General features: G+C 40.3%; 1 protein-coding gene and 1 long non-coding RNA gene across 5 annotated transcripts in view; one reads left to right on the top strand and one right to left on the bottom strand.

Moving 5' to 3' along the window:
* HHIP (hedgehog interacting protein) overlaps window positions 1-13,758 on the bottom strand; it is a 95,919-nt gene extending 82,161 nt beyond the window's left edge. For 3 of the 4 annotated variants that reach the window (XM_082390023.1, XM_082390024.1, XM_082390025.1), the window contains exons 1-3: window positions 12,905-13,758; window positions 6,973-7,165; window positions 513-669 (exon numbers count right to left, since the gene is read on the bottom strand). In XM_082390023.1, coding sequence (XP_082246149.1) covers window positions 513-669; window positions 6,973-7,165; window positions 12,905-13,183 — 629 coding nt within the window. In that variant the 5' untranslated portion in view covers window positions 13,184-13,758. Of the gene's footprint in view, window positions 1-512; window positions 670-6,972; window positions 7,166-12,630; window positions 12,818-12,904 lie in introns of those variants that run through there. The other variant, XM_082390026.1, reaches the window with a different exon arrangement.
* Window positions 13,759-13,880: 122 nt separating this feature from the next.
* On the top strand, window positions 13,881-23,053 carry LOC309627822. The gene is made up of 3 exons (XR_014243973.1): window positions 13,881-14,119; window positions 15,752-15,844; window positions 16,124-23,053. It is a non-coding gene; the product is annotated as an uncharacterized lncRNA (long non-coding RNA).
* The last annotated feature ends 1,585 nt before the right edge of the window (window positions 23,054-24,638 follow it).

Raw genomic sequence — 24,638 nt, 5'->3', positions numbered from 1 at the left:
AAACCAAAAAAGCCTTCTATTAGGAAGTAAAGGAGAGAATCAAAACACATATGTATTTTAAAATTTCACAAGCTCACTATCTCATCTTTCAGTGACTCTAATTAAAACTGACTTTACTCATAATAATTAAACCTTACAGAAAGGCATTCAGAGAGAAAGTTCTAAGGTCTATTTATAAAACTCTGGTTTGCTACTAATAATTGTGCTGAATGTTTCCACAGTGCCATAAGCTAACAACTATCATAAAATTCAAGTTTAAAACTATACTCATAAAATTCCCATGAATCAGAGAGAAGCCAAGCTCATAACAGAAGATTAGTAGTCTCAGCATTAAAAGCATTTAAGCAAATATGATTTTAGAGAAGCAAACTACTAAAAAGAAAACAAAAAGCATCTGGAGGATATAGCTGCTGGACATGAGCATAGCCAGTTGACTCATTGTTAAAACCACAAGACTTGTCGGGTTTTTTCTTTTTTTTTTTTAAGATTAAAGAACATTTATCTTTATGAACCTGCTGATCTCTTCCACTTTGTCGTATTCTTCCATCTGGTCCAAGTAGTTAGATGCTGGTCCTCTGATTTGTTTTCTTGGAAAATCTGGAAAGCACAAGCCACCATCTTTTCTTGCATAGTAAAAGCAAAACTCATCAGCAGTAGTTTGAAGGAAACCTTTAAAAATGTAAAAGGACGCCTTAGAAATATTTAGTGTCATGGTAAAAACAGCGCATTTGAAAGACAAAATATAGGTAAAGAATTTTTTAGGAACTATATGAGTATTCTAGGGAAATATATAGACAACAAACAAAAGGAAAGAAGAACATATTTTTTGGCTTGGGATTTCCATTTCTTTTTTAACCAAAATTTAAAAATTGCAGTAAAAGTGAAATGACATTGTGTTGGATGTCTTAAAAGGCTCATATGAAACAGAATTGATACGAACACAGCATTAATCTTGTTATTGCATTGACTCTATTTTCAAGCCTCCCTGGTTACTATATGTTGTACTTTCAAGCTCATCTGATTACTATTCAGCACTTTTTTCCCACAGTACTATTAACTTCCTAAGAAGAACAAATTGCGATCAGGAAAGAGATAGACCATCGGGAGCCAGTTTGGGTCATTTTACAATTCTTATTGTATTGTCACTCATATATGATTAAATAATAAATCTAGTTACTATCCCAAGGTCATTCATTATATGCTACAGTAAATGACTGACTCTCTGCAATGATCAAGCAATGAATTGATGCCAGTAACAGAGCCTCTATATTCAGATGTGTTGGTGCCTTTTTCTTGCTCACTTACTGGAGACAATGATTATTTTGTAATACAAAAATTTTCTTTAAAATATCCTTTCAATATTCTCAAGCAGAATAGCTGACATACTACCCCTCAATGAAAAAAATATTAAAACGAGCCAAAACAAAAATGCAGGGTAGACTTAAAAGGATTTGAAAGACCTTTTTTTTCTATTTCTTACATAGTAAGAATTTTTATCAAATAAAAAGTTGAATAAGAAAGAAGATCCTATTACAAAAAAAATTTTGACATTACTTTTACAATTTGAATTAATAAGGTAGGTTTTTATTGGGGGGAGGGCATATTAATTAATCAGATTCACTTCCATATTCTGATGATTTTGCTATTAAAATATGATGTTGCTATCAGAGTTGACTTTATATGATGTCCCAAATTCCTGCTTCTGGTTTCATACCTTTAATTATGCTCAAGGTCTTGATATTTTCCTAACAAATTAGATTATTGTACTCCCAATCAGTTTTGTAACAAAAGCACCTGGTAACTCAGGTGAGGTTTAGAAGTTGTATAATGGATGCAAGTTTGCAAGGATTTGCAAGAACAAGAATTTGGGGACAACCAAGTGAGGCTCATCAATGGAACATGAAAGACCCTAAAAAGTTGATTTTCTGTGAGCTTGACCTAGGTCCCCTTCAAACCTAAAGCTAATCTTGGAATCCGTGGGTCCCAAATGGTTAAAACATAATATACATTTTGACCTAACTTTTGGGTGAAATGGATCACCGCTAAATTTCTGAGACAGACTCTTCAAGGCCAATATCTGACTCAGCTACTGGGAAACATCTTGTCTTTGGGAAACTGGCAAGTAAAAGCAGATGTCCTTGGGAGTGTGTGTGTGTGTTGTGGGGAAGGTAGGCAGAATAAGGAGGCAAGGAGGCTGTCAGCTGGGGAGGAGGCAAGGAGGCTGTCAGCTGGGAAGGAGGCAAGGAGGCTGTCAGCTGGGGAGGAGGTTATCTTTCTTTGAAAAAATCCAGGGATTAGAAATTGGGGAGAGGAATGACGGCTGCAACAGCTTTTACTCATCTTCAGCAATTCACTGTTTGCAAAAGATAACTTTTCTCCTCCATTCTTTAATGGCTAAGCATCAGATGAAAACTGCCCGGTTGGGGCTTCCCTGGTGGCGCAGTGGTTAGGAATCCGCCTGCCAATGCAGGGGACACGGGTTCGTGCCCTGGTCCGGGAAGATCCCACATGCCATGCCGCGCAGCAGCTAGGCCCGTGAGCCACAACTACTGAGCCTGTGCGTCTGGAGCCTGTGCTCCGCAACAAGAGAGGCCGCGACAGTGAGAGGCCCGCGCACCGCGATGAAGAGTGGCCCCCACGTGCCACAACTGCAGAAAGCCCTCGCACAGAAACGAAGACCCAACACAGCCAAAAATAAAAAACAAACAAACAAACAAACAAAAAACAAACAAAAAAAACTGCCCGGTAGTGTGAAATAATTGTGGTTGAGGTAAAAAGAAGAGAAGGAAAACTGAGTTGCTAAATCAGACTTTTCACAGTTTGGGGCTAGAAGTTTTTGGGGGCTAGGTGTTTTATATATAAATATATATAGATATGTAGATATATATATATAACCTTCAGGTAGGGAGTTCTCCATGTCAATCTGATTCATGCAGGAAGACTGTCATACTATGGATCTATTTATAACTGAATGTGTGAAGGAGAACTTTTGTTTTAATGTGATTATTTGCCTGCAGGGGTCACAGAAAAATTCCAAAGTGCAATTCAGAGGAAATCTTGAGTTTGCTTTTTAAAAAAATATTTGTTTTCCAGCATTACAGTCTGCAAACCAATACCATCTTACGGGAAAATTAATGAACAATGCCGGTGGCTAATTCCATTTTATAAGGAATTATTAGCTGGGGACAAACATGAGGAAATGAGAAATCATTTTCAAATGGAACATCTGAAGATGAATGAGTACAGATTCATAAACTCTGTCGCTCCAGAGATACTATGCTCTCTTAGCAAATTAAACAAAACAAAACAAAACAAAACCAGAATGTTAACAATGAATTATTCCGAGCTTTTTACAGTATTGAGACAAACTGAACAATCTAAGTGGGAAGAAGGGAGCCAACTCAGAAGACTTTTACATAAAAATATGGGCATTTTTTCTGACAATTATGTTACTTTGAATTGAAACATCTAATACTTTTGTTAGTACTTTACCTTAAATGACCCGATTTTATAAGCAGGGATGAGTAAGATATATTTTCCTGTGAAGAACTAAAAGAGATCTGGTTTCAGGACATGGGGCTAACATTTATTGCCAGGGAAGATATAATTTACCAAATGGTACCCTTCTGTTTGGAAGGAAACACTGAAGAGCATTTTACTGAAGGTGTGCAGCTCACCCTGGATCATCATAATATGATGAAGTCCGCTAACAATGGAAGTCCACTGATGATTCCAGCAGCTGTAATTTTTTTACAACTCCTGATAATTTATCAAATGTTTTGGTACTGTAACTCTTCTCCTGGATCATAAACCCCGTCCTACGATACCACAAAGCACCCTATAAAGTACTGACATATAAATAAATATTCTCTGTGCAGTCTTCTAAGCTCTAGATTTTCTCTGAGCATGTATGCTACAGAAAAGTTATTTTTTCCTCATTATATATGCTGTTCATCACGATAAGGAAAAAATGGAAAAACCCTACCATCTGTAAGGCTTGCACTAGACAGCATTTTCTAGCAGAGGGAATAGACTTTGGTGTATTCATATATCTGCTCTGGTTTGCTCTCTTGGGCACTAATGAGACACATGTGTAAGATATCTGACTGGGTCAGGAGCGGCTGTGGACTCGAGAAACTCAGTGGAATCAAATTCTTGACCTTGGCCTCTTTAGCAATGGGATTAAACCAATTGAACTAATTGTGTACAGACAGATATTTCACACTACCATAACCTACAGCTGAGATATGATGGTCCAAGAGTGATAAAAATCACTATGATAACAAGTATAAAGGGAGAAGCAAGGCCCAGAGATGTCCTTTCCTATCCTTTCCACAGAGGGTATTTATTAGGCCATCATTTAGTGAACAGCAAAGCATCTCCTCTGTTCATCGTAATTCAGGCAAAAGACGAGACCCATGGTATTGAGAAAAGAGTTCCTGTGGGGGTTTTTTAAATGAAATTTGGGTATTTTTTAAGAAGTTTTAAGAGTTTATCTCCCTAAGTAAAGTCACAAGAGGAGAATATTATGATTAATAAAACTCTAGTGTATCCTCACTGTAGTGATTTTTAACTTCCTTCTTTTCATTTTTGTGGAAATAAGCAGACCATGAATGTTTATGAATTAAAGTTTCTAGAGAGTAGCTGTCTTTCAGGTATACATGTATTCCAAAGTGAGTGGCACTTTCTTAAAGCCAAGAGGGTGAAGCAAAGGGATAGACCGTTTATGTGTTTAATTCTTTACATATTGGGCAGTGGGGGAAGAAATGAAGATGTCTCTAGAATTATTTTCTCTCTTTCAACCCCTTTCAGCAGTTCCCTTCTCTTAGCAAACTACAACCCTTAAGGTCCCTTCCTCTTCATGTTTTTGATTTGTAGAAAGATGAGGCTAACAATGAGGATAGTAAAAATAAAATAAAATAAAAGAATCACAAAGTAGCTGTTTTTCACAATTTCGAACTTCGGAGAAAAGCAATCCATGTCATTAAATAGACTTAAGAAGGTGAAATTATTACAGATTTTGGGCAATTTCTGAAAAACGAGTGTTCTAGAATTCTAAAGAGCCTTCTGTGCTGGGGGCCAGGGCTGAGGGGAGGATTATCATCTGATTCATCACACTTTAGGAAATGGTAACCTACGTGCCAAGGATCAGTCTGGCTAACAAATTGATCAACCTAAGTAACACAAAGAGTGTGTTATTACAGCTCACTTTTGGGACAAGTATTTAGAGCAATTATTAGCATTTGATGGATGCAGAGGAAGCCCCCTCTGCTCGCTGCTAAAGCCTGCTGGCCTGGCCCTGAAAAGTACCCTTGTTGCTCCACCCACCACTGGAGTGGAGCTTTCATCTGGTTATCTTTCAAGGCAGCCTGGGTGGCCACCAAAAGCACTTGACATCTTGATGCACTTCAGCAGTTTTACATATATACAAACTTTGTAGAAAAATAAATTTGTCATTCGTCACCACATATGTTGATCTGGGGAGTGAGGTGCTTGCAGCTCTGGCTCCTGAGTTGTTTGCTGTGCTCTCTCTTTCAGTGGATATTGCTTTTTGTTGTTTGTTCTGGAAGCTAAAATAACTTCAAATATAGGAAGCACCCCACAGATGAGTCTCTAATTCCAGCCTGGTGGTATTTATCGCAAGTAGATAAAGGTAGATAAAAATGCCCACTGTCAATACCATTTTCAATTTATAGTGGTAAAGGCAAACCTTCCAGACTGGAAATTTGCAGCAAAACTTTATTGGACCTAATCTGTTATCGCTTCTCGGCAGGCCATCTAGGCAACCGTGACCTATTCTACTTTGCTTTGGGGAATGTGATAAAGAGAAAGAAACAGCTGGTTTAAGGAAAGCCTTAGAAACATGGCTGCAGTTTAAAAAAACAATAATAATATTTTCACATTGAATGGGTTTAGATACTTGTTATGGTACACCAAAGGAAGCAAGCAACCCTAGTCAAAATGTTTTCTTAGGCTATTAAGAGAGCTCTATAAAAAATACAAAAATCTACACTTTTCTGGGTCAGAGAAAAAAGTAAAATGTGCATAGCAGTTAAAAAAAATTCTCCAAGCGCATCCTACAGTTCTTAAAGCTTGTCTTGTCCTTCAGTGCCATAGAGTTTTATAAACTGTTAGTTTCAGTAGATTTGTTTGTGTGTGACACTGCCTAACTAAATAGAATCGGTCTCGTTAAATTCATTTCTACCTCTGTGTTGATTCTTCCAACCTAAAGCAACAACCACCAAGGTTTACAAGCTGCTGATGGTAAAATTAATCAATGCCCAAGAGCCTATATGTTTATTAGGGTCCAAAAGACGATAGTGACCAGGTATATCTGGGACATTATAAGCATAAGAACTTGAACTTCTTTTAGCCTATCACTTTCTCATTGTACAAGTTTGGTTATGGCATTTAACTTCTCCTGAGGTTCAGTTTTCCTCATCTGTCAAATGGAGATGACCAGACCTTTCCTATCTACCTCACAGGGTTTATGAGGAGCAAATTAGTCATTATATATGAAAGTGCTTTGTAAGGTGTTACTTTTTGGGGCCTTTTGAATGATATTTTATTTAAGGAAATACCTTAAAAGTCGGTGGACAATCTGCACTTATGTATCAGCTGTGTAGAAGGGGAAGCTGTCTTGATATCAACGTTGATGACTAAAGACACCAACAAGAAATCTGTGCTGATAATCCAGCGTGTGTAAAGATTACCAACTGTATTATCTATTTAACAAGAAATGTTAAACCCTTCAACAAAACAATGTGTTGTTTTGTAGTCTGAAATGACAGCGGCAATTTTAGCAGCAATAAAAGGTTCCAAGTTTGAACAGTTAATTATGAGGTAAAAATAGATACTGTGAAAGGCAGATAAATTTTACACTCTCCTAAGCAAGCATTTAGGAACAGGTATCTTGGAAAGCTATTCTGCAGTAGTTGATTTAATGTATCTTTTCTTTTTTTTTTTTTTTACCTGGAACATGGCCTCGGCAAGTATAAAAGAATTCTTTGCAATAGTCTTTGCAGAGCAGGGGAAGTGCCAGGTCTCTTTCCAAGGATTCTGTCTCAGGTGAGTAGAACAGGCTCTGAGAATGTGGAGAGCAAAGTGCACATTTGATTTCCTCCAGTAACTTCCCGCATTCTGTGTTGTTGGTAACAGAAAACATCTGAAAGCCATAAATTAGAAACAAACTTCTTTTTAGTTCCATGAAGTTAGGTTTAGTTATGTTTTTTGGTCATCATGGAAAGAGAAAAGTGTCATTTAGCTGTTGTCTGCAAAGAATCACCAAGTCACAATACAGTACGTCTTTATAAGGACACAAGTGCAGTCTTTTGGGTTGGGATGGGAGGGCAAAGGGTAGGAAGGCACAGACATGCTTCTTACTCTTGCAAATCCAAGTCTGTTTATCTGTCCTTCAGGTGTGAAAAATTAAATGACAATTATATATAGATTCTTGAACCCTTTTTCTTACTCTGCCTCAAAGTATACACTGACTGATAATTTAACTTTAAAACTCCAAATACCTTTATACAACTGTATGTAAAGCAACTTTTAAGACATGGCTTATTTGTGTCTTGGGTAAAAATCTATTTCACTCCTGAAATTCCTAACGACATTCTCAAAGATATTACTTGAATTACATTGTTCTCATTTTAATTAATTTTCAGTATACAGATTGCATAGGGAAAGTTTTCTAAAGTGGGGGAAATATCGCCCTTTCATGTTCTATAAAAATAATATCTGAAGCTGAGTCAAACAGGTTTAAGACCAATTTTTATAATTCATTGTATTTTAGCCAGGAGAAATTTTCTAACTAGTTCCTCAGGTATGTTATATGCACGAAAAACACAAGAGTTTAATAAAAGTGATTTTGTATAGTATTTAGTGAGTTTCAATGAAAAAGGGCATACTTTTAGCTTTGTTTATACAGTATTATTATGTCTTTTATATCAATAAGACTAATTTGAGAGTTACTGATTCATTGAGGTTAGTAATTTGCAGATAAAATAGGTTTCAGTGTCTAGTACTAACTTTTAAAAACTGACTTCAGGACCTCCTCTAATAAATATAAATATAGAATATCAGCACAATAATTGAGATGTGAAATGTAGTGCTGTCTAAATTAAGCATTAATTTTTTATATTAAAAAACACCATATGGTGTTAAAAAACACCATAATGGGATTGAATTTTATGTTTTCCCAGTTTATACAACTATGTTTATACTTAATTATTTCTTTAGAACTATGAACTGAAATTAACATTTTAAACTCTAGATCACTGCTTAAAGCAAATATTTCATTCTTCAGTTGAGATTCTAATTTGAGTAAATTGAGTGAATCATATGGCTTCTACTTTTTAGGATAAAGATATTCTAAGTGATCACAAAATTTGGATCTGAAAGAGCAAAGCAACTAAAAAAAATCGTTGAATACAAGGCATGCTGAAATTTTAAAAGTCCAATAGAAGCTACCCTGTTTAGGAAAAAAAATATATGTGTGTAAATATGATGAGTCGTAACTATCTACAATATTCAGAAAAGTTATTATTAATCACAATTATGTTTGCATTTTGATTTTTATCAATTTATTTAAATGACAATGGCTTAAATGGTTAAAGTTTTCTAAGGGGAAACATACACCAGACACTTAGAATTTGCATTCCAAGAATGTTTTAAATGTCTTTTGTTGTCCATACTCTGGCAGACCTCACCAGATCTATTCAATATTAATACTGTTCAACTTTGTTCTGTTTGTTTATCATACGGCAGTCCACTAAGAACAAAACAACTGCAGGATGCTGAAGCCACCGCTTTTGCTGGCTGAAAAACTGGAATGTAATTACCTTTGGTTTTATGGAGAACATGCATGCTTAGATTTTTTTATAGCTGAAACAAAATGATCCCCATATACTCTCCCAGCTGCTATCCAGGAAGAGCTTGATTTTAGGGCCTCAAGAATTTTGTCTTTTACAATTTTTGGAATGTGTCCTGGCCACAAGATCTCTCATCAAAAGTGCAGAAATAGGATTCAATAAATTATCTGAAATCAAGTATAATATTATTCTTTGTAAAGTTTCATGCTGTTCCAACCCAGCAGGATGGTAACATTTTGCTCTGTGTGAGGTCTGCAGTGTAAATACCTATTTGAAGATAGATAGAGCCATCATTCTGGCTTTGGTTTCAATGAACCAATAGTCTTACTGAAGTCAATTAAACTGACTCAGCCCAAGCTGCAGCGCTGTTTTAGACAGATGAGTGCTGCTGTGTGTAGGGTATTTTTTTCTTCTTTTTTGCCTAAGTGTCTGTGTCTATACAGGTCCTTAACTTTATGTCTGACAATGTCATCAATCTTAAGAAGAAATTTAAGCTAATATCCTGTTTCAATTTTTAAAAGCCATATATGAAACCATCAAATTATAGCGGTTTAAACTAAATATACTTTGGAAATCACGTAAAACTTCAAATCATTATTACAGTGTGCCTAGTAATGATTGTGGCTGTTGCTGACTAATTTATAACATCTGGCAGGTCATCCTCTAATCTTCAGCCACATGAAAGTAAAATCCATACAAGGAAGGTAAGATAAATCCTGGAATACACAGTGAAGCGTGGCCTACAACTACAGTTTATCAACAAATAGTAAAATGGGTGACAGAGACCTTCTGTATTTCTCTTTATTTATCAAGTAACTAAACAGAGAGGATAAAAAGGCACCCACATGGGTTCGATGAGGGGACAAAAGGAGAAAATACAGGACAGTATATTAAGATGACGCCTTAAGATCACTTGGTACACAAAAAGTTATTTCTAAAACTCATATGCCTACAAGGTTGTTCAGCTGTTGGGTAGAACACATGCGTCTCTGGACTGTAGTGCTGGATTATGTCATTAAAGAGTTCAGTTTCAATTTTAGGCTAATATGTAAATAGATCATTGTACTAAGGCAGCTGTTAAAGGGACCCCAGGATGAGTTATTTGTTTAGTTGGATGTGTTCAACAATAGCCTTTGTCCCTGAAAGAGCCAGAGCAAACAAATGATTGTAAAAGGGCACACTTGAAAACAATTACTTTTCACCCATTCCTTGACAGCTTTGGCTGTGAAACCACCCAAGGTAGAGAGAGCTTCTATGCCTCTGTGGCTACAAGTTAAGTTTTAGAAATGGGGGTATTTCATTTGGCTGCAGATTCAATTTGGCTAATGGGAATTAGATCCTTTTAGCATCTTGTATTTAGGAGCTGCAAAAATATTGCTAAGACAATATAACTTCCTAGATATTCGCAGTACTTATTTGTAACAGTAGTTAACCATCTCGTTACAGTACACAAAACTATTAAAATATACAAAGAAATGCAAATATAGAATAACTTAGAAGAATAATACCATGGCTAAAGAATTGAACTCAATTACATTCAATAGTTCATTACATATTAAAGAAAATGGGTTAGCTTGGAAACTGCACTTAATCGCACAGCTAAGCATGATCAATATTCTACCCAGTTTGCTACTATCTATTTGTCTATGAAGTTTCTTCACTTAGGAAAAAGCTACTCCTGTAGTTTCTTGAAAAGTTGCAGAAATCTTTCTGGGGAAAATTTTTTTTTTTTCATGAACAAAAAAGGGCCCTTTCAAATAGCCATCATCTCGCCTGCACACACATTATGAAATAAGACCCTAACATATATTATAAGCCAGGAAGGCTTAGGGGGAAAAAAGGGAAACACTGAAGTTTATTATAAAATAACATGTTTTAAAAACTATTAAAACTTGAGAACTAACATGGGTCAAGAATGCATATGCATAACTATATCAAATCCCTGATTGGAACAATTTGAGTACTGTTGGTTTATAAACCACTCGTAATGGAACCAGTAAAGTCTAGTGTACCAAATTTAATTCAGACACGTTTCCCAAATGAGTAGGGGTTTGTTGGAGATTGGAAGCACATAAAACGGAAAGGAATGTGGATAGCTAACGTGGCAGAATGATTCCTAAAGAATGATTTCTTTAAAAAAATTTACATAACTTCTCTTAAGGGTTATAACTCCCCTCAGCCTCAGCACCCCCCCCCCGCCCTCAGCTCCCCACTACATTTAGTTAAGAAAAAGTTTTCACTCCTCCTCTACCTGGAAGAGTTCAGTATTGCAGGGGTCTTCGGATCATTGGTATATTCATAGCATATATTGCACACGGGGAGGCTTAATGCCAAATATTTCGAATCCTTTCTCTCAATTTCCTGGTTCTGTCCGGCTCCTGGTAAAAACCCTGGAGCTGATGTGAATGTAGCGATTTTGTACTTTAATTCAATTACAACACAGGAGCTTAATGACATTGTTTGGAACAAAATGCTGGAATATCTGTTCCCTGAATCTCAGACTACTGCTGCATGTGGTAAGAATAAAGAGAGAGTTACAGCTGAAAACCTGCAGCAAGACAGTTCTCACTCAGCTGGGAATAGAGGGAGTTGGACAAATGCTCCCTCAAAAGGCATGAACATTTGGACAGAGCTGGGGACTGAAAGAGAATGATGTTCTCTAGTTTCACCCATTAGTGAACCAACTAACAAACACAATGGTGTTGTTGTTATTCTTTTGCCATAAGCAACAGGACTCTGTGTGTGGGCAGCAGTTTAGTGGGGAGGAGGATAAGTCGACCCCTTTTTGTCCTATTGATTTTTTCCTATTTGCATGACTTGAGCAAATTAAATGATGCAATATGGCTTTTTGTTACAAAACAAAGTGAGAGATACCACCCAGACACATATGTTGATTCGTAGGAGCTGTTTACATGAGAATAGAGTGAAATCTACCGTGAACTGAGCATAAAAATTAGATTCAGCCTGGGTTTTTTTTTTTTTTTTAATGCCTGGGCCAGCAAGACTGAAGCACAAGTTTTCCAAGAGTCTCTCAGACCTTGACAACTGCAGTGTTGTAACAGAGGAATTCTTAATTAAACCTAAAATGGGGGAAGTGAGGGGGGGGGGGGCAAAGACACCTGATTGTTTATTTCACGCGCAGGGATTGTTAATGACTGATCCCCGGAGTCTTTCCTTGGAATGCAGTAGAGAACACACATTACTGCAACCCAGGGCAAGAAAGTTGTTGCAAACTCAAATATAAGCATGTCTTTACACCCAACCAACACTCTTTTCATATTTGTTTAAACTTATTAACATCGGGAAAATGTAAATGCCATTACCCCTAAAACAAGTTTCTGGAGAAGATCTTCCTAGACAACTAACTACCATTGAAAACCCGAATTTATAATGTTACAAAACGTGACAGGAGGAGAATCGCCTCGGTTTTACGTGATAAACATGCCCCAGCAAAATCTTTCGCCAATTTTGGGGTTCTCAACTGGAATACCAGGAGTTCCTTTTCGCTGTTTAACTACTGTAATGCAAGACACCCCCCCCCTCTGACGGGGCTGGGGATCATAAACCAACTGTGCTTCAACATCCTTTACGATTCAATCCTCTCTCTAACCGAGCACGTGGAGAAAACTGCACAAATCTTTTTACCCTAGAAAAATAAACCAGAAACCACAGCCACCTTCACTTACAGTTTTACCGCAACCAATGCCCGATTCTATCCAAAACACACTGTTAATCGCGATTCTTATAAAATATTTACCCAGCCCAGAATGCGGGTACCACAGAAGCTTCTCTTTTCTGAGACAGGCAGTTTTGCACAGCATCCCGACCGGGGACTCTTGGGGGCGGAGGGAAGTATCTGCGCACCCCGAGGACCACACAAACGAATCACGCTAGCGCTTTAGAAAAGTTATCAAAAAGAACTCCCCACAGAAGTTTCGCCCCTCTTCCAGTCACCAGCACTGCCGGAGCCACAAGGCACCCCACCCAGCCAGTGTGCCAATCTCGCAGCTGCGAGGCGGGTGCGTGCCTACCTTGCTATCCAGGCGCCCCAGCCCGGGGCTGTCACTCCGCAGGCAGCAGGACAGCCGAGGGTAGAAGCCACCGCACAGCATCTCTCCCCCACTCAGCAGCTCCAGCTGGGACATCATCCGCCTATCTCTCCTTTTCAGGCGCTTCGGAGGGTTCCCATTCAGGCACCTTCTCCTCCTCGCTCCGCTCCCTTCGCTTCTTTCCCCAAACTTAGCATCTCCTTCAAAGAAGCCCAGAGCCACGGCTAACAGCAGCAGCTTAAAAGAGAGCATCTTCAGCATCGCCTGCCCCGCGCGGCAGGGGCTGGGCGCGGGAGGATGGGGGCGCAAGGCCACTGCCCAGCAGGGGCACTAGGGCGCAGCTCCAGGAGGAGGCTGCGGGGCGGCGGGACACTCGAGAGGCAGAGAGAGGTGGCGGGGGCGAGAAGATGTAGAGCGATGCAACTTGGCAAAAAATAAAAGACGAGGCGATGGGCCCAGTGCCTCAGGGGAGCCCGAGGACCGAGATAAAGTGCGGTTGACACCGTTTGCGGTGGTGCCAGTGTCAGTTGGGTGGGGGGCTTTCTGCGGCGGCTGAGGAGTGGGAGGAGGAGAAGGAGTTGGAAGAGGAGGAGGTAGAAGAGGAGGAGAAGACGGCCACAGAGGTTCACTTGTCCGTGTAACGGGAGTTGTTTAGGTGAGACAGTAGTAGCAGGAACAGAAACGGCGGCGGCGGCGGCGGCGCAGGCGGAGGCAGGGCCGGCGCTGGGCTCTAGATGATGCTGAGGTCTCCTCTGCCGGCGGCTGCAGCTTCTCACACAGCCTCTCATGTTTCGTTCCCTCTTTTCTTCTTCTTTTTAACTAGCGCGCGGGGAGGTGCTGCCACCGCGCGCCCCTTGACGTCACCGCTGCTCGCGCGCCCCCGCCCGGGTTGGGGGGAGGGGAGGGGGCGGCCCCGGCGGCCTCCGGGGTGCGGTGGGGAGGGGCCGCGCGGGCCGCGGCGGCGGGCGGAGGGGGAGGGCCCGGCGGAGTCCTCGGAGCCGGCCTGTGAGGGCGCGGGCCGCCGCGCGCCCGCTTGGCCGCGCCGTCCGGGTGGGGGCGTGCACGGCCCCGGTCCCCCGGCCGGCCCGCCTGGGACTGGGGCGCGGCCCGGTGGCTCCCCGCCCGCTGCTCGCTCCTCGCGCAGCCCCTCCGTACGACCCCGGGCGTGAGGCGGCCGAGCTGAGGCGCCGGGAGAAAGTGAGTAAGAGAGGCTGCGGGAGGCGAGAAGTGGGGGGGGGGGGGGGGGGGACCCTTCCAGGGCCTCCCCTGCCCCGGTCCCGGTCCGCGCCTCTCCCGGGAGGGAAGATGAACCGAGTGGGCTGGAGTTGGCGGGAGGGAGCTCTCCGGCCCCTTTCCCTCCCCTGGCCCGCTTGGACTCCCCCCAGACCCCGGTGTTTTCCAAAGTGAAGCTCGAGCCGGTACAAATCTTCCTGGGGGTCTGATTGAGAGACGGGGGGAGCAGCCCAGATGCTGCACGCCGCTGAGTATGTGGAGGTGGTTTGAAGACTGTGCCGAGAAGATGTAGCCATCCTTGCCTAAGTCCTGCGCGCTCTTGGAGTGGCACAGGCGCGTGTGCGTGAGGTGGGGTGTCGGGGCCTCCTGGAAGGGTTGCTCTCGCCTGGGTCCTGGGTGGGCTGGCCCCGGACGCCCCGTTCGAGGGCCTCACCTGTGCCCTGGAACTTAGCCGGGCCCCGCTGGTGCCTCCCCGGGAACGCAGGAACGCAGGTTCCCCTGCCCCAGGTGGAGGAACGGAGAAGAAGCTGGCCTTGGAATCAGCATTCATTTTAGATGGAAAAAAAAAAAAAAAAATCCTGGGGAGATTTCCGTAGGGGTGTAAACACAGAGGCATCAGCTCCGGAGGAAGAATTAGTAGTGGGTTTGCAGGCGTCTATGAGCGGGGTGCGCTACGTATCCCTGGTACCTAACTAAGTTAAATCGCTCCCGCCACCCCCGCTAGACAAAGTCTGCATAAAGAAGGTGTTTCTAAAGTGATTTGTGCTTTATCAAGAGTGGTGACTTGGCATTGACTGGATCCCCGCAAGTTGGCATCAAGAGGAGTCTCTTTGGGATTGCGTCACAAAATGTGCTTTCTGCCCACTTGAGTATTTAACAGGGGAGCTGATTTTCTGGTAGATGGGTTCTGAAGAGGAGATAAGGCAGTTTTCTCATCTTGGCAATGGAGGAACGTTCACCATATTTGGATTTGCTTCACTCTTCAGGCACAGATTTCGCCAAGCTAATGTAAAAGTTGGTGACGGTGGGTGTGGATAGCTGATTAAACTAATTATTGTTAAAGTGGTCGCAGTGGCTAGATAAGACTTCGGCCCCTTTCTCTTCCTGGGCCCGGATTTACTAGTGGAGCTAGGTTTTTCCCAAAAGAGGTGACAGATTAGAATAGCTGAGAAGAATCTGCTGAGATATTCAGTCCAGACCTGAGCTCATTCATTGGAGGGCCCCTATGACTTACTTAACGTTTCTCCCAGGGGCTGTGGGTATACACAAGACTTCTGTATGCTTGTGATCACAAATGCTTTTTCTGATCCCACAGACTGCTTTATCTGACATTCTTCCTGCTTTGAAGCCTTTTTAATATAAAGAAAATCATAGAGCTATAAAGACTTTAAGACTTTAAACTCTCATTTAATAAATAAATCTATAAACGAATCCCATCGAGATTATTATATCACTTGTACAATCTCATCTAATTAGGTAGTTTAAAAACCAGGGATCCAATCTAGGTTGCTTTCCACTATCTAAAGCTTTATTCCCAAACACCAGTTTTATGTTGTTTTTCCAAAATAAAAAAATCCTTTAAAAATTCTATTTCAGTGCTGTGAGCTCCCACCCCAAGTGATGAATTCATCTTAGTTTTGGAACAGGCCTTCCTTATGGTTCGTACTTAAAGACTAAGGACGTTTAAAGGTAAATTAATTTTGGTTTTAAAAGATTATGCAGATGTTATAAACTGTGACCCTAAGTTAAAGATATAGAGTTTATGAACGATTACTGAAATGAGACAGACTTGTTCCTTCTTGATCCATGGGAGCTAGAATTGATCCCATCTGCTCTTAGTCACGACAGTCCATAAATCGGGTCACTGATGAGTTAGCTGCATTTATTTTCAGCGCCACTGACAGAATTTCCAAATAGTCACTAAGCAGTGTTATACAAGTGAACTAACTTCTGATTCGTTTTTTGCAGAGGGAAATTGCAAAGCTCATCTACAGCCAGATCACAGCATATTTTTTTTTAGGAATCAAGGATCAACATTGGGCTATTTCCTAAGATTAAACCATGAAAGCCCACTTGGAGGCTGCATGGCCATCTGCGCACTTGAACCTGAAAAATGGACTTTTTCAATCGGGGAGATCTCCTTCAGCTAAATCATCAGAAGTGGTGAGAAGAAAAGACCCCTGCCCGACCAACCTCCTCCAGACAAATTAAATCAGTCTAGCAAGGAATGGAGCTGTACAAGGGTGGCCAGAACACCATCTTCTGCTTGCACCATCACTGAGCCGTCCCTCTAGGACTGCCGCCTGCATGCCGGTTGCACTCAGTGCAAGGCATCCGGCTGTGTCAGGGAATGGGAGTTGAAGTCCTGCTCCACTCACCAAGCCGAGTTTATTGGTGCATGGCCGTGTCTGCCCAGATGATGTGCCTCCTTTTTCTAATTTGCACCAATGCCCCCTGTATGGGCTAGTGGCATGTCTGACCACCCCACTCCCATATCCCAGTGCTACCCGGGATTCTATTTCTTACCTGGGATGGATTCAAGATTTTCATGAACAAATTAGGTTTCTTGCAAAAGATGAAATATTTGACCCAAATTGAAATTAATTTCATAGGTAAAGCTCAAAATATTACCATAGATGTGAATTACATATGTATTTATATACACGTATATAAACAGTCATGTAGATATACATGTCTGTGTATCAGAAGCTAGCAAAACTTAAATTTGGTAAATGTTTAAAATAAAACTATTTTGGGTATTCGAATCGGTTTTATATATGGATTTCTGGACTTCACAGAAATATGTGCTATTTAATTCTATTTCAACAAACATATATTAAGCACCAGCCACTGTGCTAAGTGATGTGTACCCGGTAATGAAAAGTAGTACAAACACCCTGCCTCTAGGTAGCTAATAATCTAGTAAGGAAGACAATCTAGTAAGGTCACAAGTAAACTTATGATTGAATAATTACGGTAAAGGCTATGAAAGAAATGCTAAGATGGAGAATAACAAGGCACATCGATTTCAGATTAAGTGACTGGAAAAAGCCTCTCTGTGAAAATGACATTTCAGCTGGGACCCAAGGATGCGCTGGAAGGAGTGTATGAAGTGACTCCTCTCTGCCATTTAAAGTACAGAAAAAAGAATGAAATCATGCCATGTGCAGCAACAGGGATGGACCTAGAGATGATCATACTAAGTGAAGTAAGTCAGACAGAGAGAAAGATAAATATACTATATCACTTAAATGTGGAATCTAGAAAATAATACAAATGAACTTATTTACAAGACAGAAATAGATTCACAGACATAGAAAACAAATTTATGGTTATCAAAGGGGAAAAGGGGGGAGGGATAAATTAGGAACTTGGGATTAACAGATACACACTACTATATATGAAATAGATAAACAACAAGAACCTACTATATAGCACAGGGAGCTATACTCAATATCTTGTAATAACCTCTAATGGAAAATAATATGAAAACGAATATATATATATACACATATATATTTATGTATAACTGAATCACTTTGCTGTACACCCAGACCTAACACAACACTGTAAATCAACTATACTTCAATTAAAAAAATTAAAGTACAGAAACAATCGAATTCAGAATAGAATATGATACATTTAAGGGAAAGCACAGGATAAAGTAGATAACTAAGAAAGGAGAGGCTACAGGCCAAACTCATAGGGTAGTTTACAGACCCTAGGAAATTAATGAAGTTATATTCATGCATTTGTCATTTCCTTTTGCAAGTACCTTATCCTCATTGATCTTTGTCTCTTTCTTTAAATCCTGGCTTTTCACTCAACTTCTAGGGATTTTAGTTCGAATGGCATTTCAGCCATTGATTCTCATCTCATCAGCACTTATTTTCTTTGTTTGTTTTCATTTGTGCATTGTTAACGGGAATTGAGGTTTTTTCATCTGTGGGAGTTGAATATCCATGCAATTGTAAACTCCATGTGGGCAGGAGTTGCATTTCCTTCTTGGTCACTCCAGCACAATCTTGACAACCTCGTTCAGTCTCATGGTATAGTGCCGACCTCTCGATAAATGCTGCTGACTGTCCAATTCTGTTTGAATTAATACTTTTTAAAGGTTTTAAATAGAGGAAACATTTGCATTATAAAAATTTTTAATTGTTAAACAGAAGAGGAGACACACTTAAAGTGCACTCTCACCAAGGAATTTCAGGAGACATTGTTACCGAAGTGTGAGTACACCAAGGAAAGGGCAGCCAATAAAGCTAAAGAATAAATACACATCCTTTAAAAACTAAAGACTGGTTACAGTTAAGGTACGCTGATGACAATGGTAAGGCTGCTTGTAGGGGTTTTCCTATGGTTATTCAGTCTTTCTTTCAAAAGTTGGCACCTGCTGGGTGCCAGATCCTGTTCTGGGTGCTGGGGACACATCAGAGAGCAAAATTTCTTTCATGGAGCTCGTGTTCCACTGGAGAGACAGATAACAAGTAGCTATAGAGTATGCCAGAAGATGATGAGTGCTGTAGAGAAAGGGGGTCATGGGGAAAGAGTGCAGGGGTTGAGAGAAATAGTAATTTTATATATAGTTGGCCCTCCGTATCTGCAGGTTCTGCATCCGGGGATTCCACTAACTGCCACTGAAAATATTTTTAAGAAATTCCAGAAAGTTCCAAAAAGCAAAACTTGAAGTTGCCATGCTGGCAACTATTTATATAGCATTTACATTATACTGAGTATTATAAGTAATCGAGATGATTTAAAGTCTGTGGGAGGATGTGCATGGGTTATATGCAAATACTATGCCATTTTGTATAAAGGACTTGAGAATCTATGGATTTTGGTATCCAGGCATCCTGGAACCAATCCCCTGTGGATACCAGGGGCGACTGTACATTGTCAGGAAAGGAGTCTCTTGAGGTACGGGCAGAGACTGGGGCATAGATACTTGGACAGAGGCTTGAAGCAGTGAGCCTCTGTTCACTTACATAAATGCATGCGAATGTCTGTAAGCACAGGGAACAGCAAGTCAAAGGCCATAAAGCAAGCATGCTTGGTATGTTTAAGGATTAGCAGAGAGACCAATGCAGCTGGAGCAGAGTGGGTGACAGAGGAAATGACAAGAAATGAGGGCAGACAAGTAGCCGGCGTCCCGCATTGCATAGGATTTTATGAACTATGTTACAGACTTTGGCTTTTCCTCTGAATGAAATGGTTATCACTCTGGGGTCTTGTCAGAAATAAAGAAATTCTATTAATTAATTAATTATTAAATAAATAGTAGCTATTTCCTATTTCCACAGAGCAAATTAAACATAAGGAATTAGTTAAATGGGTGTTGGGAAACTGAAAAAGGGAAAAAAGATGATTGAAGTAAAATAGCCACTGCAGGAAGCAGCTCCCATCCCTGGGAATTGGGGAACAAGCGGAGTCGGGGTTACCAAAACCTAGAAGCTGACTAAAGAGCCCTGGTGGAACTGTGGAGATGCAGTCGTTGCCCAGCTGGTGTGGATACCTCCCAGATCGTGACATGAAGTTGATTATGGGCGTGCTGGGAGAAAACAAGGCTGGAACCAACTGCCACTGACAAGATGCATTCGTTTCCTAGGGCTGCCATAGCAAAGTACCACAAACTAGGGGGCTTAAAGCAACAGAAATGTTTTCTCTCACAGTTCTGGCGGCCAGAAGTCTGAAATCAAAGCAGGGGCAGGGTTGGCTCCTTCTGAGGGAGAATCTGTTCTGGGCTTCTCTCCTAGTTCTGGTAAGCTCGGGAGTTCTTTTCTTGGTTTGTAGATGGCGTTCTCCCTGTGTCTTCACATCATATTCCCTCCAAGCATGTCTGTCTCTGCGTCCATATTTCCCCCTTTTTTAAGGACACCAGTCATGTTGGATTAAGGTCTACTTCATCTTAACTCACGCAACTGCCAACACCTTATTTTCAGTTAAGGCCACATTCGGAGGTACTGGGGGTTAGGACTTTAACATCTATTAGGGGGACACAATTTAATTCATAACACAAGATAAGGGGTCATCGCTGGGGTGATACAGACAGGAATGGCAAGGAAGGAGGAAGGAACAAGCCCCTTCTCTCACCGTTTTGCCTTCCAGTCTCCCTCCTGTGCCTTGTCTTAGGTCGGGCTGCCAATAAACAGAGCTCAAGGCAGAGATCCTTGGCCGAGTAATTTATTGAAAGAGTACTTTTAGGGAAGGAGAGTGAGGGAAGCAGGATAAGGCAAGAGAACAAAGCTGAGTAAGGATGTAAGCTGGAGACTACCTTCAGTCTCATCCCACAGGGGCCTCTACAGCATGAATTGCACCACAGAATTGGTCCCAACTTGAGGCAACGGTGAGGTGGGGTGGAATGATTTTTTTAAACCGATGTATCGGTTATTATTTGCAGGTTGCCCCCTAGGGAGACATAAGCCCCCAGGTAGACAGGTCCCATTCTGCCAAGAACAATGCTCTCGAGAAGCGGCAGCTGTGAACTCTAGTAGCCTATGTTTTTCAAGGAATTTGTCCATTTCATCCACTGACATAAAGTTGTTCGTGATATTGCCTTGTTATCCTTTCATTCTATAGAATCTGTAGTATTGTTACTTCTCTTATTCCTAATATTGACAGTTTGTGTCTTCTCTCTTATTTCCTGATCAATGTGGCTGTAGGTTTATCAATTTTATTGGTTTTCTCAAAGAACCAGTTCTTGGTTTCATTAATTTTCTCAACTGTTTTTCTGTTTTTTATTTAGTTGGTTTCCCTTCTGATCTTTATTGTTTACTCTTTTCTGCTTACTTTCGGTTTAATTTGCTCTGATTTAGCCAGTTCTTACAATGGAGCCCAAGGTCATTAATTTGGGACCTTCCTCTTTTTCTAATGTAGGCATTTATCAGTATACATTTCCCCCATAGTACTGCTTTTAGCCACATCCCCCCAAATCTGAAACGTTGTGATTTCAATTTCATTCAGTTCAAAGTACTTTCTAATTTCCCCTTTGAGTTCTTCTTGACCAACAGGTTATTTAGAAGTGTCCAGTTACTTGGGGATTTTTTTTTTAATATGTTAATCCACTGATTTCCTTGTTTGTTTATTTATTTATTTATTTATTGGCTGTGTTGGGTCTTCATTTCTGTGCGAGGGCTTTCTCTAGTTGCGGCAAGCGGGGGCCACTCTTCATTGCGGTGGGATTTTTTAAAAGCCTTTCTGTTGTTGATTCTAATTCAGTTCCATTGTAGCCAGAGAGCATAATCTCTTAAAATTTTTTGAGAGTTTTTTATGGGTAGGAAAATGGTCTATCTTGGTAAACATTCTGTGTACAATTTTGCTGTTGTTGGGTGGAGTGTTCTATAAATGTTGATTAGGTTGATTTGTTAGATAGTGTTGTTCAGTCTTCCATCTTTCCTGAGTTTCAGTCACTTGTTCTATCCCTTATTGAGAGAGGAATAAATATTGACAGTTCTGAATGTATTAGGGATTTTCCTGTTTCTTCTTGCAGTTCTTTCAGTCTTTGTTTCCCTTTCATTTTGAAGTTCTGTTAACTGAGCACATAAGCATTTAGGACTGTTGTGTCTTCCTCATGAACTCTTCCTTTTGACATTATGAAATGTCTTTCTTTATCCTTGGTAATAATCTTTGCTCCAAAATCTACTTTCTTATTAATATAACCACTCTTCCTTTCTTTTGATTAGTGTTAACATATTTTCTCCCCTCCTTTTACTGTTGATTTATTTCTGTCTTTATATTTAAAGTGCATCAACTGCAGGTAGCATATAGTTGGGTTTTGCTTATTTTTGCTAATGTGATAACCTCTGACTTTTAATTGAGGTGTTTAGACCCTTTCCATTTGATGTGATTACTGATCCAGTTAGGTTTAAGAGTCATCACCACTTGTTTTTTCAATTGTCCCATCTATTTTGTGTTCTTTTTATTTGTTTGCTCTTCTTTTGGATTGAGTATTTAATTTATTCCGTTTTCTTTTCTTTGTTATTGGCTTATTAGCTGTAACTTTTATCTCTTCTGGTGCTTACTTTAGAGTTGGAGTATTTTTAGCTTATCATAGTGTATCTTCAGTTAATATTATACCACTTCATGTGTAGTATAAAAACCTTAACAATATACTTTTATTTTCCCCTCCCAGACTTTGTGCATACGCTCCACATATGTTATAAATCTCAGTATGTATTTCTGTTTTTTCTTTGGACAGATATTTCTTTTTTAAACTTAAAAATAAAATAGGGCTTCCCTGGTGGCGCAGTGGTTGAGAATCTGCCTGCCAGTGCAGGGGACATGGGTTCGAGCCCTGGTCTGGGAAGATCCCCCATGCCACGGAGCAACTAGGCCCGTGAGCTACAATTACTGAGCCTGCGCGTCTGGAGCCTGTGCTCCACAACAACAGAGGCCGCGATAGTGAGAGGCCCGTGCACCGCAATGAAGAGTGGCCCCCACTTGCCGCAACTAGAGAAAGCCCTCACACAGAAACGAAGACCCAACACAGCCATAAGTAAATAAATAAATAAATTTATTAAAAAAAAAAAAAGGAATAAAAGCCTTTTATATTTACCCACATAATTACCATTCCTGGTGCTCTTTTTTCCTTAGTATAGATCCAGATTTCTTTTTTTCTTTTTTTCTTTGATAGCTCTTTATTTTGTTTTTAAAAAATAAATTATTGGAGTATAATTGCTTTACACTGTTGTGTTAGTTTCTGCTGTAAAACAAAGTGAATCAGATATACATATACTTATATCCCCATATCACTTCCCTCTTGTGTCTCCCTCCCATCCTCCCTATCCCACCCCTCTAGGTGGTCACAAAGCACCAAGCTAATCTCCCTGTGCTATGAGGCTGCTTCCCACTAGCTATCTATTTTACATTTGGTAGTGTATATATGTCCATGCCACTCTCTCACTTACCCTTCCCCCAGCTTACCCTTCCCCCTCCCTGTGTCTTCAAGTCCATTCTCTACATCTGCATCTTTATTCCTGTCCTTCCCCTAGGTTCTTCAGAACCATTGTATTTGTTTTTCTCTTCCTGACTTACTTCACGTTGTATGACAGACTCTATGTCCATCCACCTCACTACAAATAACTCAATTTCGTTTCTTTTTATGCCTGAGTAATATTCCATTGTATATATATGCCACATCTTCTTTATCCATTCATCTGTCGATGGACACTTAGGTTGCTTCCATGTCCTGGCTATTGTAAATAGTGCTGCAATGAACATTGTGGTACATGCTTCTTTTGGAATTATGGTTTTCTCAAGGTATATGCCCAGTAGTGGGATTGCTGGGTCATATGGTAGTTCTATTTTTAGTTTTTTAAGGACCCTCCATGCTGTTCTCCATGGTGGCTGTATCAATTTACATTCCCACCAACAGTGCAAGAGGGTTGTCTTTTCTCCACACCCTCTCCAGCATTTATTGTTTGTAGATTTTTTGATGATGGCCAATCAGACTGGTGTGAGGTGATACCTCGTTGTAGTTTTCATTTGCCTTCCTCTAATGATTAGTGATGTTGAGCATCCTTTCATGTGTTTGTTGGCAATCTGTATATCTTCTTTGGAGAAATGTCTATTTAGATCTTCTGCCCATTTTTGGATTGGGTTGTTTGTTATTTTGACACTGAGCTGCATGAGCTGCTTGAATATTTTGGAGACTAATCCTTTGTCAGTTGCTTTGTTTACAAATATTTTCTCCCATTCTGAGGGTTGTCTTTTCATCTTGTTTAAGGTTTCCTTTGCTGTGCAAAACATTTTAAGTTTCATTAGGACCCATTAGTTTATTTTTGGTTTTATTTTCATTTCTCTAGGATGTGGGTCAAGAAGGATCTTGCTGTGATTTGTCATAGAGTCTTCCGCCTATGTTTTCCTCTAAGAGTTTTATAGTGTCTGGCCTTACATTTAGGTCTTTAATCCATTTTGAGTTTATTTTTGTATATGGTGTTAGGGAGTGCTCAAATTTCATTCTTTTACATGTAGCTGTCCAGTTTACACAGCACCACTTATTGAAGAGGCTGTCTTTTCTCCTTTGTATATTCTTGCCTCCTTTATCAAAGATAAGGTGACCGTATGTGGGTGGGTTTATCTCTGGGCATTCTATCCTGTTCTATTGATCTATATTTCTGTTTTTCTACCAGTACCATTCTGTCTTGCTTACTGTAGCTTTGTAGTATAGTCTGAAGTCAGGGAGCCTGGTTCCTCCAGCTCTGTTTTTCGTTCTCAGGATTGCTTTGGCTATTTGGGGTCTTTTGTGTTTCCATAAAAATTGTGAAATTTTCTGTTCTAGTTCTGTGAAAAATGCCACTGGTAGTTTGATAGGGATTGCACTGAATCTGTAGATTGCTTTGGGTAGTATAGTCATTTTCACAATGTTGATTCTTCCAATGCAAGAACATGGTATATCTCTCCATCTGTTTGTATCATCTTTGATTTCTTTCATCATTGTCATAATTTTCTGCATACAGGTCTTTTGTCTCCTTAGGTAGGTTTA

This window comes from Balaenoptera borealis (assembly GCF_965194805.1).
Source record: "Balaenoptera borealis genome assembly, chromosome: 4".
Lineage (NCBI taxonomy): Eukaryota > Metazoa > Chordata > Mammalia > Artiodactyla > Balaenopteridae > Balaenoptera > Balaenoptera borealis.
This window is presented reverse-complemented; position numbering and strand designations above follow the sequence as displayed.